The sequence below is a fragment of the Phaethon lepturus genome, unplaced genomic scaffold (assembly GCF_000687285.1).
Source record: "Phaethon lepturus isolate BGI_N335 unplaced genomic scaffold, ASM68728v1 scaffold13269, whole genome shotgun sequence".
Lineage (NCBI taxonomy): Eukaryota > Metazoa > Chordata > Aves > Phaethontiformes > Phaethontidae > Phaethon > Phaethon lepturus.
Window position 1 is genome coordinate 3,021 of NW_010565603.1, and position 17,193 is coordinate 20,213.

Genomic DNA, 17,193 nt, shown 5'->3' on the forward strand with positions numbered 1-17,193 from the left:
ACAGACACTGCTGCCTTAAAAAAAAAAAAAAAAAAGAAAAAAGCATAAGGCTAAAAATATCCAAGAATAGAAATGTTCTGCCTGGGGTAGGCTCAAGCCCTGAGCCCTGCTCCCAGCCAATGTTAAAATCTAAACCAGAAATGAAATGGCATCAGTTTTAAAAGTTAAAACCCCAAACTCCTCGTGGGTCCCCTCTATCCCCGGAGGGTGCCGGTGCAGGGCCTGGGACGTGAGCAAGCATCAGCAGCGGGGAACACGCACAGCCCAGGGTGCTCACTTCTCTGAGCCTGGTCTCTTGAGCAGGGCACTGTACTTGAGCGGGACGCCATCCGACGTCAGCATGACCTCCACCAGCGTGAAAATGGTGATCACCTTCAGCGAGGGAGAGAAAGACAGAGAGAAGGGTTTTTTTCAGGTGGCTTGGCATCAGACCAGGATTTGCTTAAGAGCTGTGCTGGCTTTTGCTGCCTCTGCTGCGGCACCCATCAGGATCCAGGGAATGGGGCAGGACAGCTTCAATTATCTCTGTTAGGGTCCAGCGTGCTCCTGGAGCTGAGGCTGGATGCAGCATCTTCAAGGGCAGTGCTGCTGGGCTATGAAGCCATCCAGGGAATCCAAACAAGCCTCCCAAAACACCTCCTCACCTATCCAGCCTGATCAGGCCCCTGGTCTTATTCTCCACATGGTCCGGGAGGAGATTGGGTGATTGTGCCCATGGCTTTGAGTCCCAACCTCACCTAAAGCCCACCCTTGTCTCCCCTCTCTAACCAGAGAATGCACATCATCCCTTAACGAAACGGCTTGGCCAAGTGCCAGCAGCGAGCTGCAGCCAGAATGGTTTTCCACATGATGCTGAGCATTTTCTCAGCATCCTGCAAGGAGGGAACAACCCCCCCCTCTGCCTGCACAGAGAGAGGAGACCCCGGGAAGGAAGCACAATGGACAAGAGAGACACAAGGAAATAAAGACCCTGGAAAATCCGCCCCTCCTGTGCAGGAACATGCCGCCACCTCCCCAGTCCTCTGGCTCCATCTCTTTGTCTAATTGCGTGGGTTAGAAGTGCAAAAGCATCCCAGGTCTATCCACGAGGCACGGTTAACGGAGAGGCTGGGACACCAGGAAGGGGTTGCCCGGGGGCTGTGGCTGGGCTTTTAGAGACTTGGCTTACCCGAGCCTGTCCCCAAGCCCTGCGCTGTGGCAGAACTGGCCTGCAGGAGGAGCGGGCACGCAACCACTGGCGTAACCTTGTCAAAACCCTCCCAGCTCATCCAGCGCCAGCTCCAGATTAGTCATTTAGAGCAGGAAAATCTCATTGAGACTTAAACGTATCAAAGTGGCCAGCGAGGAGCAAACCACAGGGAAATCCTTTTGCAGACGGCTGCCCAGATAGCTGCTGGCTATCTAGCACTGACCTCCTGCCAGCTGGGCATGGGGCAGTGGTGATGGGGCAGCCCCCCATGTCTGGGGGAGTTAAATGAGGATTATCAGGGCTTTCCCTTAGCAATCCTGCCTCATCCTTTTGCTGACCCTCTGGGGAACAGCACGATTTCACATCCAGTCCCCCAAGTCTTAGATCCACTTCATACTCGAGCCCTGAGTTATGCCCACTGAGGTCCTGGCCATTGCCTGGAGCTTGGGGAGAGATGGGGGCAACACCTCCACTCCGTGGCAGGGCCGGCCAGTCCAGACCCCCGCATGGCTTCCCGCAAACAGCCTTCCCCGAGGTTCCCGGTGCCTGGCTGGGCTCAGCTAAACCGGGAAGCAGAGGCTAAGCGCCAGGGCCAGGCAGGGAGCTGGGGGTGCTCGGTGCCACGGGGTGTCCAGGTGACATCTGCAGCTCAGCATGGCTCCCAGGGGATCCAGTTCATCCTGGGGCTGGAAATCTATTGACTCAAGGATCTGCTGGCTCCGAAGACAGCTCAGAGCCTGCTCTCAGAGGAGGGCTCTGGTGTTTTCTTATGAGGCGTGGAGGGTTCGTGGAGGATTTTCCTCTACTGCCAAGTGTTTGCTTAACCAAAATGGGTCCTGCTCATGCTGGGGCGTCATTTTTCATGCGGGTCCCTGCTCGACTGTAAGTGATACCAGCTCCTGTAGGAAAGGAGGAACCAAGGCCACTTCAAGGCTGCGTCCAGGGGGCTTTTCTGAGCCAAGCTGAGAAAGGAAAGCTCAGCTTCAAAGAAGGGAGGTCTGCAGAAATGCCTGCAGCAGACCGGGAGCTTGGCTGGCTCTGACCACAACATCTCCCCTGTGAAGGAACAGACTCCCCAGGACATGCATCATACCAGCTGGGAGGGTCAGCCCAGCCCTGTATTGGGAGTCCTTTTCATCCAGCCCTGGGTAGACAAGGATGGGTTGTGCTGGGCTTGCCTGGTAACAGGGTTCAAGTGCAGAGCCCCTGGAGCGCGCTGTGCAGAGAGAGGTTGGATTCAGCCCTCCCGTCCCTGCCCAGGCAGCAAGCAGGGATCACAGCAGTCAACACAGCTGTGATTTTATAGCGAAGCCAGACATAAGTTGGCAAAGAAGCACCACTTAATCAAGCCAGACAAATGTGATTGCTCTCTTTGATTGAGTTACCAAGTTAATAGATGACAGGGACGCAAGAGAGATTTCTAGATGCTGTTAAACCATTTGACACCGCATGTCAGGAAGTCTGACCTAAAAAATTTCTCCTAATTGGGTCTCAACCCTGTCAAAGGGATGGAAACAAGAAGGAAGGGCCATGCCAGTGAGGGGGCAAGGAATGCCAGGATGAGGGGAAGGGTCTAGACAGGCGCTGCCTTAGGCCTGATCTTAACATCTTAATTGATGATCTGGAAGAAGGAAGTAAACAGCATGTTAATTCAATTCCTGGAGGAAACTGAATTGGGTGGCAGGGCACACAACAGGCAGGGCAGAGTCTGAAGGCTGTGGAGGGGTCAGATGTGGGGGCAGCAGTGGGATGGAGCAGAGCTGGATGGCAGAGGAGGTTGAGGCTGAGGACAAGCTCACTGGGGAGGGGACACAGAGGGACAGCAGGACCTGACAGCCTGCGAGGCAGTCCTGCCTCCCGGAACTGGCCCTGAGGAGACTGCAGGATCCACATGTTGCACACAGCTTCCACGCCAGCCCCATGGTGTTGTGAGCCTGTCCTGCGCTGGGGGGTCTTACCTGGGGCACAGATTCCTGCTCTGGCTTCTCCGGCTCCCACATGAGTGTCAGCTCTGGCTTCCTCCCCACCTTCTGGAAGTGGAAGCCCAGCAAGGGCAGCGCCTGCAGGCAGGGAGAGTGTTGGGAACAGCCTGACAACATCCCCTCACTCAGCTCTCCCCCTCCACTTTGCCTGCACATGGGGACGATGCTGCTTTCGCCCAGTACGCTGCCTCTGCAGCTCTTTAACAACCAGGATGCAGCAGCCTGTGAGCCTGAGCCTAGCACGTAAATCAGGGGCTGCTGTGATACACAAACAGCCATATATCATGCTATATGTCCTGTTTAAAGATGTCATTGCTAGCCATATAACCAGGTTATTAAGAGAAGATGCTGTCACTAACCGCAGGTGCTGGCCTACAGTGGTGCTGTCACAGCCCCAGATACACCGTCTGATTAAGAGAAATGAAAATCAGCCTTGCTCCCTTTCCTCGCTTCAGCACTGTGTTGATCTCTGGCCCCCTGAATCTGCCTTTATTCCCTTTTACCTGCACTAGATCACCCCCAGCACGTAGCAGGGAGAAGCTGGTTCTCAGAGACTGGGCTGCTCCAGACCCCCCAGACCCGCCCCCCTTGCCAAGGGACGCAGGGGAAACCCATGAAGGCTCCCTCTTTGCTGGCTAGCCTGGCTCGGGCGCAGCTCTGCTGACTGCAGGGCTGGCACAGAAGGGCACCAGGACAGCCACTGCCTCTGATGATGCCAAGCTGCTGCAGCCCTCTCTAGTGAGGCAGTGTTGGCACGATCTCGCCCTGCTGAGGTACTTACATTGCAGTAGATTCGCTTCTGGACTCCAAACTTCAGCACCAGGACATCGAAGGCCTCGTTCAGGACACCCATCACCATGGCCTCTGACTCCAGAGGACCACACTCCTACCAAGAGACAGGGCTGTCACTACACCAGCATCTGCATCCAGCCGCCCCCAAGGGGAGCCAGTGTCTCCAGGCCCTGGAGCTCTGGTGGAGGTAGTTGCTCGGTGCATGCCCTCACTGTTTGCCTCCCCCAAGGCCAGCTGGGCAGCCACACAGCCCTCTGTCCGGTGGCATTTAGGCTGAGCCTTCATGGGGAAATCCATGCCTTGGGGGAAGATAGTCTTGGCTCTTACCCTGACAAAGATGGCAAAGAAGAGGTCAGTGCTGAGCTCCTGCACCCTCTTGGAAGCCATCTTCCGGTCATTGCAGTGATCTGCCTGTTTCTGGATGGCCTCTTTCTCCATCTTGATAGGGGAGCTGGCACCTGGGAAGGGGACAAGTGACAGTGACATGCCCATGCTCCTTCCTGCTCCAGAGCCATGCCATGGCACCCTGGACCCACATGCCCAGCTCACCTCCGTGTGCCTGTTATTTTGAGGGCACCCACGTGCTAGGGAGCTGCCCCATGAGACACAGACCCCAAGCACCAAGCACCCATGGCAGCCAAGGCAGAAACCCACGAGTCCTTGCCTGTGCCAGGCACAGCCACCCCCTCCCCTCGCAGCACCTAGTGCTGCTCCGTGAGCGGCTGGGCGGCACCCACCAAGCGAGGCAGAGAGGAGACGGTGCACGATGACGTCCGCGTAGCGGCGAATGGGCGAGGTGAAATGCGTGTAGAAGGGCACGTTCAGGGCATAGTGGCGAAAGAGGGTCTCATCCTCCAGGACACCGGTGCAGAAGTAGAGAGCCATCTGAAAGGGGTGAGAAGCGACGGAAGAGTGTGAGCAACGATGGTGGCAAGACCCTGCATGAGGCTGGAGGGGTCTGTGTCTGCTCCAGCAGCCGATGGTCCTTCATCTGCTGCTCAGTTCGGGCTGCGCAGGGACAAGGCAGGCGCTGCAGGAACTGAGCACAGTGCAAAGGAGGAACAGCCTCTGCAAGGAGCTGTTGGCTGCCAGCTGACTCTGCCTGGCCCCAAGGATTGCATCAACTTTCATGTAACACATGGGTTTAAGCAGTCTCCTGCTTCTGCTCAGGCCCTGGGGTTCATTTGCCATCCCCCCATGTCCCAGGGGAGAGCCCAGTCTGTCCTGTGCCCACTGCGGATGCTCTCCCAACAACGGGTCTTGCAGAGCGGCTCCCATGCCAGGCTTTTTGGTTCTGTTCCAGCTCCAGGCTCTGCACACCCATTTCACCTGCCTGGAGAGCATGAGGGGCTGGGATGAGTGGCTCCTCCGTTCACCGAGGAGGAGGAGACAGCCCTGCTGTGATCCCCGCTGTTTCATCCCATGAGGAGAGCTGGGACACTGAGCGGCTGGACTGCCCGTCTAAACCAACATGCCCAGCAGCCTCCTCATCGGGAACCTCTCCTGGCTGCGCCGCCCCTGTTATCCCACATGTTACAGCTTTTATTTTTACATCTGTGAAACACCAGCCCTCGGGGCTGGGAAAACAACGGGTACTCAGCCCAGGCGGGGAGGGGAGGCTGTGTGGGTCAGGGGGGTTGTGGCGGGGTCATGGCACGGTGGCGATGGAATGAACCCATTTAAAAATAAGAGCAAGTGATTTTAAAAAAACAGGAGTAGCCAGCTCTGATTACAGAGCCGTCCTGGGATCCATGGTTTGGGCAGCTGTATCCTCTGCTCTCCAGCCCAGCGGCACAGCCAGGTCCTGCTGAGCAGCAATGCACTGATCCGGGCAAGTAAATAGAGCAGGTTAAAAAAAGCAGCATCAGTCCCGGTCTTATTATGAGACCCAAGAGCTGGGATAGGAGCTGTGGCGGCTGCCAATTTCCACAACCCAGAATTAAATTGTTTCTGATGGACTCCATGAAGTACGGTCTCCACTCAATTAGCTCGGCTCCCACCGAACAAGACTCTGCGCATTTGGGCAGGGAGACACGCCGAGTGCTGGAGGCTGTCGTGGGAGAAGTATCTGCACCATGTATCCTGGTGCAGACGTCAGACAGCATGAAATTACAGGGGATTTCTAGGCACTTATGCCAGGGTCCTGGGCAGAAGGGAGGAAGGTGCCTCCAATGCCAGGTAGGTGGAGAGCAGAGCACAGGTTAAAATCCTTGCTACAAGAAAGCCCCTGGGAAGGGCTCATCCCTTCCCTATGCTCAGCAGTGCAGGGCAATCCCTGCCTCATTTCAAGTTAGAAAAGATGCTGGAGGTCCCCAGCTGCTTGCTGTTGTCTGAGGCACTCCTTCCTGATGAATGTGCTGGCCAAACCCAGACGCTGGGTCCAGCACCATTTTTGACACCCTTTTGGCAGCTCATGACTCCCACTGAGGCACCAGCTTGGGTATCATAGCAAAAAGACTCCTCTGGGCTGTAGTAAGGTTACACTGCAGGGAGTCCAGTCCGACACGTATCTGATACCCATCCTTGCCACCATGACAGTGCTAGCCAGTGACATCAGCCTGGCATAAAGCAGATGTTTTCTCATTAACAGATTTGACTCACAAGTGGTCTCAAGTCCCCAGGGTTTGCCACAATCCCCAGAGAACCACAAGAAATAGATCAGCCCCAGCCAACCAGGCAGCTTTACTCTCACCGACAGATTGAATCCCCGAGTGACTGAGCCCCTGAAAAATGGTATGTCGCTGTTCCTTCATCTGTGACAAGGCTCCTGCCATGGCAATCCAGGCGCTCTCCCAGACACATGCATTACCAGTTGCTTCCCATCTCCCTCCTCCTCCAAGATGCCGATGTCTTGACCACCAGCATGCAGTGAAGACGGGAAGACGCAGACTTGGCGCAACCATGGGTTAAACCTGTGGGCAGCTTCTTTTGGTTGATTTAACTGCAGCCTTGCCCCTGAAACACCAGCTTTATCACTGGGAGCTGAGATGTGTGCAGGGATATGGGTGACGACTCGGTGCTCTGACCAGACAGTCTCACCATGCCATCTGTCAGAGCGATGGCCCAGCCCTCGACACCGGCACGGGCCCCGGCATGGCTGTGCTCTGCAGCTGCCAACGCTCAGACCTGCCCTCTCCCCCAAGAGGGACCATGACATCTGGGGACACCGGCAGGATGGGGCTGATTCTTCCATCTGCTCGAATACTGGTGGAAGACAGCAAAAAGTCCTTCTCCCAGGGAAAGCTCCTTCCACCCGGTAGCTGTCTGCCCTTTCCGAGGGGCACTGACACAGCTTTAAACCACCTGTCCTCTGCATTTAGCAGTAGGAACAACGGGGGGAATCTGAACTGCTCAGGATTTTGGGGAGCTGTGAGCTCACCCCACAGCAAATGCGGTGACAGACCAGAGACTGCAGAGAGCAACATTAGCAACATTGACATCTCTCACCCCCGCAGCGCCATGGTCCTTCCTTATGGACCGGAGGTCATGCGGATCCACTGCTGCGAGCACATCCTAGGTCAGATTGGAAAGTGGCCCTAAAAACAGGAGGGGAACATCTGCTCACCTGGCCGATGGCTTTGGGCAAGTCTGAAACTCCATTTACAAACTAAGCAACAGTTCAGCAAATGGCCAACTGCATAAGCTTATCCCAGGATCAAGACAGACTTCTGCTTCTTCTGGCTCATACGCCACTTCCAATAATAACAGCACCCCATCACGCACAGCAGTACCATCCTGCTGGGCAATGCCAGCAGACAGGATTGCTGGCAGATGGGAATGCTGCCTGCCATCCAGACACGGGCTGCCCTGCAGGGCCGGTGGTCTCAGCTGTAATCTGGGTTCTTCCTACCATGGCAGTGTGCCAGACAGCAGGTTTGCCAGGCCTGAGTGGACTACGCAGCACACCTGAACACATGGGAACCTTGGTCTTCTGATGATGAAATGAGTCTAGTTCCTGACAAAACCATGTCTCGTGGAATACCTCCTTTAAAAGTTTCTCTTTTTTCTTCCCCAAACTCTGTCTGGTATCTACTCTGCAGAAGATTCATCCCCAAAACCTTGATACCTCTTTGGCATACGGATCTAACATTCACAGGGCTAAATCTTTAACAAGAACCACTGGGAGGTCTCTCAAAGCACACCACCTCTCTAACCACAGCCTCAGGAGACCAGAGAGGCAAAATCTCTGCAAGTCAGTGGGTCCCAAAAAGCTCATCTCCCACTTGTTGCCACTGCAGAACCGAGTTGCCTTCTCCTTGCTCAATCCTCCTGGCCAGTAGCCAGGCTTCCAGGTTTGCTCCACATGCTGCTGCTGGCAAAGCCCAGGCTTGTGCCACAGTCAGCAGAACCAGAGAGGGACCTCAAGGAATTCATGTCACCAGTGCACCTTCCAGCAGATGTGACAGAAGGAACCAGGACAAGACAAAGCAGGACATGAGATCTGGGAAAACACAGCCAGCTCCAGAGGACACTCCCTGCACTTTACAAAGCAGCGCTCCTGAGCTGGACACATACACGAGAGGGTGATTTACTGAACGGCTTCAGTCCCCAATCCCACTTGCAAGCAAGTGTTAAGTCACTGAAGTACAGCAGGACTTCAGGCAACTGCTAATGAGTAAATGGAGCAAATAAGCTAATTAGAAGAGTGACAGTCAAATGAGTGATATTGGGAAGATGATTCATTCCTACAGCGATAAGCAGGCCACAGCAGAGAGAACATTTCAGGAACGTGCCCCTTCTCCCTGTGGGGCAGAAATCCCTCAGAAGAGGCCCAGTTGCAAGTGTAGAAAGGCACATGCTTCACAAAAAAATTTTTTATGGTGATAACCACCTGAATAAGTGTCCTGAGCTGCAGATGTACCGAACACTACATTCAGTGTGAGCAGCACAAGCCTCCATCACAGAGACCTTCACAGCAGTCCTCTCAGAAGGTCTCTCGGTCTGGAGGGAGACCAAAGGGTTTCCAGAGCTTTCCTGCTTCTAAGAGCCTATGTCTGGGTACCAGACTGTACTTATGGCCAGTCCCACACCTCTACATCATCCTCACTCTTGGTTTCTTCTTTGGACCAGTTAGGATACCATGATGTGAAGAAATGGCACAAACATGAACCACAGAGCCCACCACTAGCTCTTCACAGAGCAGGCTGGGTCCTTGCGAGTCTGCTAACATCTTGCATGCAACTTCAAGGGTGAAACATCCCAACCGGTAATAACAGGGACATTATGGAGGGGCGAGGAAAGACTCAGCCTGACCCTGCCATCCAGTGAAGCTGTGTTGCCCAAGGGATACCCCCACTGCCAGCTGCATGGGGCTCGAGGCACTGGGCGAAGCTTCTGGCAGCCCTGCAGCACCATGTTCAGTGTCCATTCACTCTCCCTCTACGTAACAACCAGCTATAGGAACGCAGAAGGGCTGAGAGTTGAAGATGTAGCCACAGCAGACAGCTACAGCCAGATGTGTCTGACAGCACAGTGCTTTCTCACCTGCATGGGCCTGGAGAACATGTTGATCAGCACTTCTTTCCTGGCTTCAGAGTATTTGTCAGCACCAAATGTTTCATTTAAGCTTTTCTGGAGGAGAAAAGAGAGACAGCATTCAGTCTTGGCAAGCTATGGTGGTAGGGAGACCCAGGCAAACCTTACTGGGGCGAACAGCAGCTCGCCAAAGCCAAATTCCTCCTTTCCCTGCAAATCCTCTTGTAAGCCAAAAAGCTCATGTGAAATTGGTCTTTGCCCTGGTCCCAGCGGCCCCAGCAGGACTGCACACACAGTCCTTCTGAGCACTGACTCACCTCCTGGGGTCAACGGCAGGGAGCACCCAGGGCACAGGGACCGCTGGCTCCGTCCCCATACGTGCAGCGCGCGAGAGTGCCCATAGCCCCTCTCCTGACCTGTGCCTGGCTCTCATCCAGCTACTGAGAGCTTCAGCACACGGATGAATGGGACTCTGGGGAGACATGGATATGGGAGGTCACTGCCTGGGTCTAGTGGTGAGGAAGGGCTGGAGGGTTCAAAGTGCAGGAGAGGAGCTGAGTGTGCAGCCCCACGTCTGCTGACATAGCCTTGGCGCAGGCAGCAAGCCGGGAAAGCAGTCCCAGCTGATGGAGGGGCATGCGGGAGGCCAGCGGGGATGGGATTAACAGAGGATTATCCACAGTCCAGTTGCGTTGAGTAAAGAAAATCCTGGAACCCGTGCTGTGCTGTTCAGCTGGAGTTCAGCCTCGGGACACGCTCAGCAGAGGATCGGTCGGATACCTCCTGCGCTGGCTGCACCTGACCTTTGCCAGCACCACTCTCCGGTCCTTCCCCGCCACCCTGCTCCCCACCCTGCCCTCCCCGAGACCTTCAGCAGCCCAGACAGAAACACCCCCTTGCAGAGCTACTTTTCCTGTGGTACAGAGCAAACGCCCTGCCAGGACCTGCCGGGAAAAGGCAGAGAAAGGAAATCTGGGTGTCCCAGCGAGTGCTTCTGCACTGAAACATCCTTCCCATCGCAGAGAGGGCAGCACTGGGGCCACTTCCAAGGTCCTCCCTGCCCTGCTCTAAGCTCTGTGCACAACATGGCTGACCGGGACAGGCTGGGCCACCCTTGCCCAGCGCTGGTGGGGTCAAGAGCGAGTGAGGGAGGTGTTTTGTTCTGGCATGCGATAGTTTGTCAGCTCTGCTTGGGCAGAGGGGGACAAGGAATAAACCACACGCTGCCACAAACATGCCGTCACGTAGCTGCCCACCCTTCGGCCCCACGGCCCGGCTCCCCGCCAGGCCAGGGCACTCACGTGCAGGGTCCCGGCGCTGCTAAAGTCGATGTTGAGGCCGACTTGGTTGCAAAACTCCATCAGGTCTTTCAGCAGTTTGGTTTGGGGTGGGGGGTGGCGGCGAAGCAGGGCCTGCTCGGGGAAGGAGCGGTAGATCTGATGGGCCACAGCCATGTTCGCGAGCAGCATGAACTCTTCCACCAGCCTGCAGCATGAGAAAAACAACCCCGGGCCTCAGGTAAGAGAGGGGAGTGCCCTTGGGAAGCCAAGCCAGTCCATAGTGATGGGAACTGATACGACATGGGGGGAGGGGAAGCAGCTTGTAGTTGCTGTTTTAAGAATAGATTAGATGTGAGACTGCAGCAAATCCTCCCCCCAAATTCTCACTTTCTAGCTGAAGTTTCCCCAGGGACTCAGGGCAAGCCGTCCTGCTGGCACAGACAAGCAGAAGTCAGTGATAAATTGACAGCTTAAATTAGGATAAAATAATCTCCCTTTAGGTCATTTTATCTCCTGAAACGCTCGACAAGCAAAACAAACGCTGTGCAAGAGATAGCACAGAAAACAAACACACATTGCTGTCTTCCCAGGCCAGAGAAAACAGCGTCTTGCCCGTTCCCCCATCCCAAGCTCGACATGTGTGGTCAAGCCCAGCCACCGAGCCCTGCTTCATGCCGGGCTTCCGCCCAGAGCAAGATGCCGCGCGGTCCCCGGGCAGGGCGAGCCAGCAGCGCAGCCCGCTGCAGGGCTGCCTCCGGCACCCAGGCGATGCAAGGACCCTGGGGGCTTCTCCACGCAACCTGCAGCGTGCTGGGGGTATCCCAGGCTGGGGTGAGCCCCCCACCTTCCACCTCTGAACGTACATGCGTTGAATGGAAATCTCCAGGGCTACACAATGCAAAGCAAAGCAATCCCAGCGCTACAGGTCATCTTTGGAGCATTTATGGGTTGTGCTACCAGCTGTAGGGCTGTGCCACAGGAGACTTGTTTAACTGGGCTTAGATAAGCAGAGAGATGTGCTTAACCAGGCTTCCTGCTATTTGCTGCATGTATTCCCAGGGCTCCTGACTGGTGCTAATTGCCAAAAAAGATAATAGATTTACAGAAGTAACCTCATCCTCCGAGCAATGCCCAAGCGAGCTGTCACTGATTACACCAGCTCGGCTCCGCCGCTCCTGCAGGCAAAGCAGTGATTTTGCAGGGCTGGCTGGGGAACCAGGGCCGGAGCCGGTGGTCCTGCAGCTCCCAGCCCCGGCCATCACTGGGAGGACTGGCCAGGTGAGATGCACTGCTGCTGTGCTCCTGGGGTACGTGCTACAGCAGTGATACATTCCCAGCCTGGGAGTACTTGCCAAGAACTTGAAAGAGAAAGGAAATAAAGACAAACCCAGAGGAGGAATAAGCACCTGATAGTGATAAACAGCAGTGGAAACATTCATCTTTAATGGGAAGGAGCTCCTTTAATAAGAGCCTCGTGGGTTCTCCCAAAGCGTGTTGTGCCAGAGGCCAATACCTCAGACCCCGCAGGAAGGGCAGGAGAGACCCTCGCACATGCGCAGCGTGGGATGGGGTGGGGAGCAGCACAGCCCAGGTGGGAATGGGCCACCCATCCTGTCCCCTAAAACACTTGCCGATGGGCAGACGCTACGCGAAGGCCACGGGCTGAGTCAGGGCGTGGGCACGGTGCCTGCAGCCCGGGAGGGAGCAGGGTCAGCACACGCTCCTGAGGGGCGACTTCCAGGAGGGTTGAGCCAAGCTCTTGCTGCTCCGGTGCAGCTACGCCAGCAGATGGCAACATCGGTCCCTCTATGGCCACCGGCACTGGGGGGCTGTGGGACAGCATGGCCCAAGGGTGCTGGGCACCCCGGCTGTGCAGCACCCAGGGGTGGGAAGCAGGGCAGAGAGCGGCACCCAGTGGGTTTATGGCATGGCCATCCCCATCTCCTGGCTGTGGGTGGACCCACCAGCTCTCACCCGGCTGCCGTGCTTGCAGATGGCACGTGGGGAACAGTGGCCTGAAGACAGGCGCGAGGCTGCGCCGGCACAGTGCTCGTACGTGGGAAGCCCTTTCTGCCCAAGCCAGCTGGCAGCAAGGCGCAGCAGACAGCGCGGGCTGCGAACGGCAGCGCCTCTCCTTCCCAGGGGCTTCGGTGCAAAGAAAAAGGGAGACATTTCCAGTGCTGGCCCCAGCTACACAGATGCACACACGTGGGCAAAGGCTAGCCACGGAGTTTCTGTGCCTCCCTCAAAACATGGCCTCTACGGAGTGAGATGCAAACCCATTTTTATAGACAAATCAATAAACACCTGTGAACAGCATCTCTTCGTCACAGGCGCAACGTGCTTATCTCACGTCCCAGAGATGAGCACTGTAAGCGAGCACTCAGGCAGCCCCTGCTGTTCTTGCTCCTCTTGCTCACTGGAGTGTGAAGCCTTTACCTCTTATCTCCAGCGACGCTTTGAGTTGGATGCAATTTCCACCTGATTATTAAGTTCTGTATTTTGTTTTACCATTTTGGGGCTTGGGCTTTTAAATTTTCCTGGAGATATCCTTGTGTTGTTGCAGGTAGCACTGATTTGAAGCTAATACCTGAGCACCCTCCTGCCAGAGATGCTTTTACACCTGAAGGAAAACTAACAGCACAAACTTCCCACTTCGCTCTGCAAAATCCCATCCTCTCTCCTTTCAACACATCCACACCTGCAGCAGCCCCCAGACAGCATCCAAGACAGCCCCCTCAAGAGGAGGTACCTGGCACATGGTTGGATTGACCGCATGGGCAGGAAAATCTTATCAGGAAGCACCCAGGAGCTTTGCACCCACGACAGCGTGCAGATATTCGGAATTGGAAAGGTACTCCTCTTGCTCACCCAAAGGCAGAGGCAGGTTTCGGGAGACACTGCTACACTGCTGTGGTTTGAGCTTCCAAGGAGCAGATAACACGGATGAGGTTGGACACTGCCCTGTATCCAGGGGGGAGGAGAAGCCCCAGGACCCGATGGGTCAGTTCATGTCACCTCAGGTTGATGAACCACGGCGGCCCAGGAAGGCTCACTGCCCTGTGAGTTGATGCCAAAACACCCTGCACGGACAGAGAGTCCTTCCCAGCTCTGGATCACCTGGGGGTCACAGAGCTGCTCCCCACACATGCCCTGCAAGCATGAAAAGGATGAATGCTGTGGGGCTGCTCCATGCTAACTCCCAGATGGGTTTTTTTTAAACATCAAGATTTAGTCCCCAGGGAGACGAAAGCGGCTTCCAGAAGGGACAGGTCCCAGCTGGGCTGATCCGGAGCATGTGAGAGCCTGCCAGGGTCAGAGGGAACAAGCTGGGCACAGCGAAGGAGCTTAAGCCAGGTCACCTCTTCTGCAGAGGAATGGGGTCTGTGGCTCAGGACACGAGGAGGGAGCCAAGATCTGCAATGAACAGCTTAACATGGCAGTTTCACTGCACCTGAAAGGAAAATTCCCAAGAGGGGCTCACGCTGAGACTGCATGGGACACTGCAGGCTCAGGAGGACGAGCCGGGGCTGGGACAGCCCATGAAGCCAGCACAGCTTCAGGTACTGAGGAGCAGGAGGGCCCAGCAAAGCTGCTGCCTTGCTGCCCTCCCCACATGGCCTTTTAGTGGCACTTTTAGCTAGCGTCCTCACCGGTGCTTCGACTCGGCAAGCGCTATGCCGCGGCGCGGAAAAAAGCAATGGATGCTGAGGCAGGCGGGAGCTAAGGCTGGCTGGCAGTGGCTGGGGGCCAGACCAGTGCCTGGCACTGGTGTTACTGGGAGCTGTGACGAAGCCCTCCTAACTTGTCGGCAGGTCAAACGACAAGAGAGGGGTTTTTTTTTTTCTTTTTTCTTAAAACAGCCTAGCTTGGAGTTTGGCTCGGTGCGGCTGGCAGACAGGACCGCAAAGAAAAATATTTCATGGCTAAAAAAATGGAGACAGAAAGACTGGTCCATCTGAATGCGCACTGAATGAATCCCATGTGAAATGCATTCTAACGCCATCGCTACAGTTTCCTCTGGATTAGCTGAGCTATCCTTGGCTCCCGGCTCCATAAAATCCCATAAACAATCTGATCTGAACTTTTGCCCTTTCTGTGCTGATGTGAGGCTTCCTCCACCGTCCCGTGGACAGGGCTGGGGGTTAGCAGGTGGCTGTCCCTCCCGTAGGTGCCTGCAGATCCCAGCTGTCCTGCTCGCCAGAGCTTCAGGAGGGAGCGTTTCCAAACCTGTTCAATGCCTCATTTAACATGTGCACATGCGAGAGGGAGGAGAGGGAGGGGCGGGACGACTTGCAAGCTCTGTAACATGCGTAAGCATCTTCTGCCGGCTCTTTCAATACCCAGACTTTGCCTATGAGTTATGGTCTTGGTGCGGGAGTTAGTGGGTGAAACTCTATAGCCTGCCTTATGCAAGAGGTCAGCCGGAGTGTACGGTTTTCAAAAGTACTCGCCTCTGAGTTTCAAACGTGATCGAGGCATGCCGGCTCCTAAATCCCACCAACTGCTGGGGAAATTGTAGGCTCCTGACATGCTCTTAAACACAGGACTTGGTGCTTTTCAAAGTATCTTAAAAGATGGCCACGGCTCCTGTAGGCAAATAGCCACCTGTGAAACCATCCAGCTGAAGAGGACTGATGACACCTCGATGGCAGCCCCAAACCCAAGCTACTGGGCCGTAACTCCTCTCACACAGCTCCTACAGATCCAAACAGCCGTTGGGACACAGGAAGAAGAGGTGCACATTCAGACCCTGGAATTGCTTTCGTAGCAGCATTACTATTTGCCTTCCTAATGTCTTGATAGCAACCTTGAAAAACTACTCACATCTTCAGCAAGTTGGTTGGTTAGTTGGTGGACAGTAAAGAAAAATTTTGGTTTCTCATGCCAAATCTCTGAAGAGTGAAGCAGGGCAAGTAAAATGCCTGTTTGGCTCCTTGTCTCCATGGCAATGCAGCCAGGCTATAGAGGAGCCAAAGAGTCCACTCTCTCTGATTAACTTGACAAATGACATTAGCTAAGCAAGGTTCGCTGAAAGGCAGAGACAAGGAGTACTTTGTTTGCAATCCAGTAAGTGCAGGAAGGAGGCAGGCAGCTTGGTTAAAGGGAAGCAACATTAAAACATCTGTTGTTCCACCAGTGTAACAGACCCGTAGGACTGAGAGCACATGGCAGTGACGTAGGGCGGAACAGAGGAGCATGGCTCTTCCCCCGTGCCACCTTCTTCACCTCCATCCCCTCCTGCAAGATGTAACTGCTGGGCCTATCCAGGCATTGGAAGTGTTCTCATAGCTGAGGTGTGTACAGAGACAAACCTGAAACACCACATAGCTCTCCCATGGCAGGGTTTTTCTTGCTGTTGACAGACTGGAGAAGTTGGTCTTTTCTTCACATGCAGCTCCTTGTGGAAACCTGCTCCCAAAGGAACAGAGCTGAACCGTCCTGAGCCCCCGCGCAATAGTGGTCCCGCCAGTTGGGTGAGCTGCCACCAGGTAAATCCCAGCATCTTTCCAGCATCTCAGACTTGCTCCAAATGTGACCAAATAATTTTTGCAAAGGCTACCAAACTTCCTTCCCCTATCCCATTACAAAATCCCATCTGCTCCTCTCCATCTTGTCTCTCCCTTGTGGCACTTGCTCCCTCCTGCACAGGGAACAAGGCTTTTGCTGTTCAAACTCCTTCCCATCTCCAGATGGGTTTAGTATGCCAGCTCAGCATGAGTCTGTGCTTTGACCAGCAGTCAGGGCCTCTGGTTTCTCAACCCATAGCTAGGTCTCCAGCTCCATGATGGATCCAAACAGGGATAGGACAGTAGAGCTTTGAAAGCATCACATTTGATTTGTGTTTTTGATTCAAACAGTGCCACGGAAGGCTAGTACTGAGAAAAGGGAGCCCTGGCCTGTTTGCGTGTGTCCGAGAAGGCTCTAAAGACAATGATGGATATACGTCCCCTTGCTAAGGGCAGTATGTTGCTGAGAGCCCTGGCTCTCTGCTAGCTTGAAGGGGATTATTGCTGCAGCGCAGCCTCATACCAAACAAGAGATCTACAGCCACCTCCTGGGAATGTGACTCTAAACCCTGCTGCATTCACCAAGAGAAAGTCACCTTCCACAAAAGGCTGCGAACAGTCCTGTGTACGTCCACCAGCAGCAGCAGTATCAGCTGAAGGGAAACGGTAAAGAGCAAGCACCACAGTTCAACCAACAGACTCTCTCCAAAGTGTTAAGTCCAAAGATGCTGGATGTGGTACGATTTTTCTTCTCTCCTTTAAATCATGTACGTTTATTTTTGATTATAGCTCTTCCATGAAGCAAAGGAACTTGAGAGGTTTCTATAAAAGCTCTCCTAAAAGCAACATTAGCTAATCCCGCATCTCCCGAGAGCGCAGCCAATGACAGAATCATGCTCTTTGGCAAGTAGCTGGACCGGCACTTGCGATGGCTCTTTTCCATGCAAAATCCTGCAAGAACGGTG

The 17,193-nt window shown here is 54.7% G+C and overlaps 1 protein-coding gene across 1 annotated transcript in view; it reads right to left on the reverse strand.

Annotated features, from left to right (window-relative positions):
* Positions 1 to 273: 273 nt before the first annotated feature.
* Positions 274 to 17,193, reverse strand: part of DIS3L2 (DIS3 like 3'-5' exoribonuclease 2) — a gene marked incomplete at its 5' end in the record, with an annotated part of 120,070 nt that continues 103,150 nt past the window's right edge. Inside the window, 7 exons of the mRNA XM_010295240.1 lie at positions 274 to 372; positions 3,148 to 3,249; positions 3,953 to 4,057; positions 4,291 to 4,421; positions 4,701 to 4,848; positions 9,448 to 9,534; positions 10,740 to 10,923. Coding sequence (XP_010293542.1) covers positions 274 to 372; positions 3,148 to 3,249; positions 3,953 to 4,057; positions 4,291 to 4,421; positions 4,701 to 4,848; positions 9,448 to 9,534; positions 10,740 to 10,923 — 856 coding nt within the window. The remainder of the gene's footprint in view (positions 373 to 3,147; positions 3,250 to 3,952; positions 4,058 to 4,290; positions 4,422 to 4,700; positions 4,849 to 9,447; positions 9,535 to 10,739; positions 10,924 to 17,193) is intronic.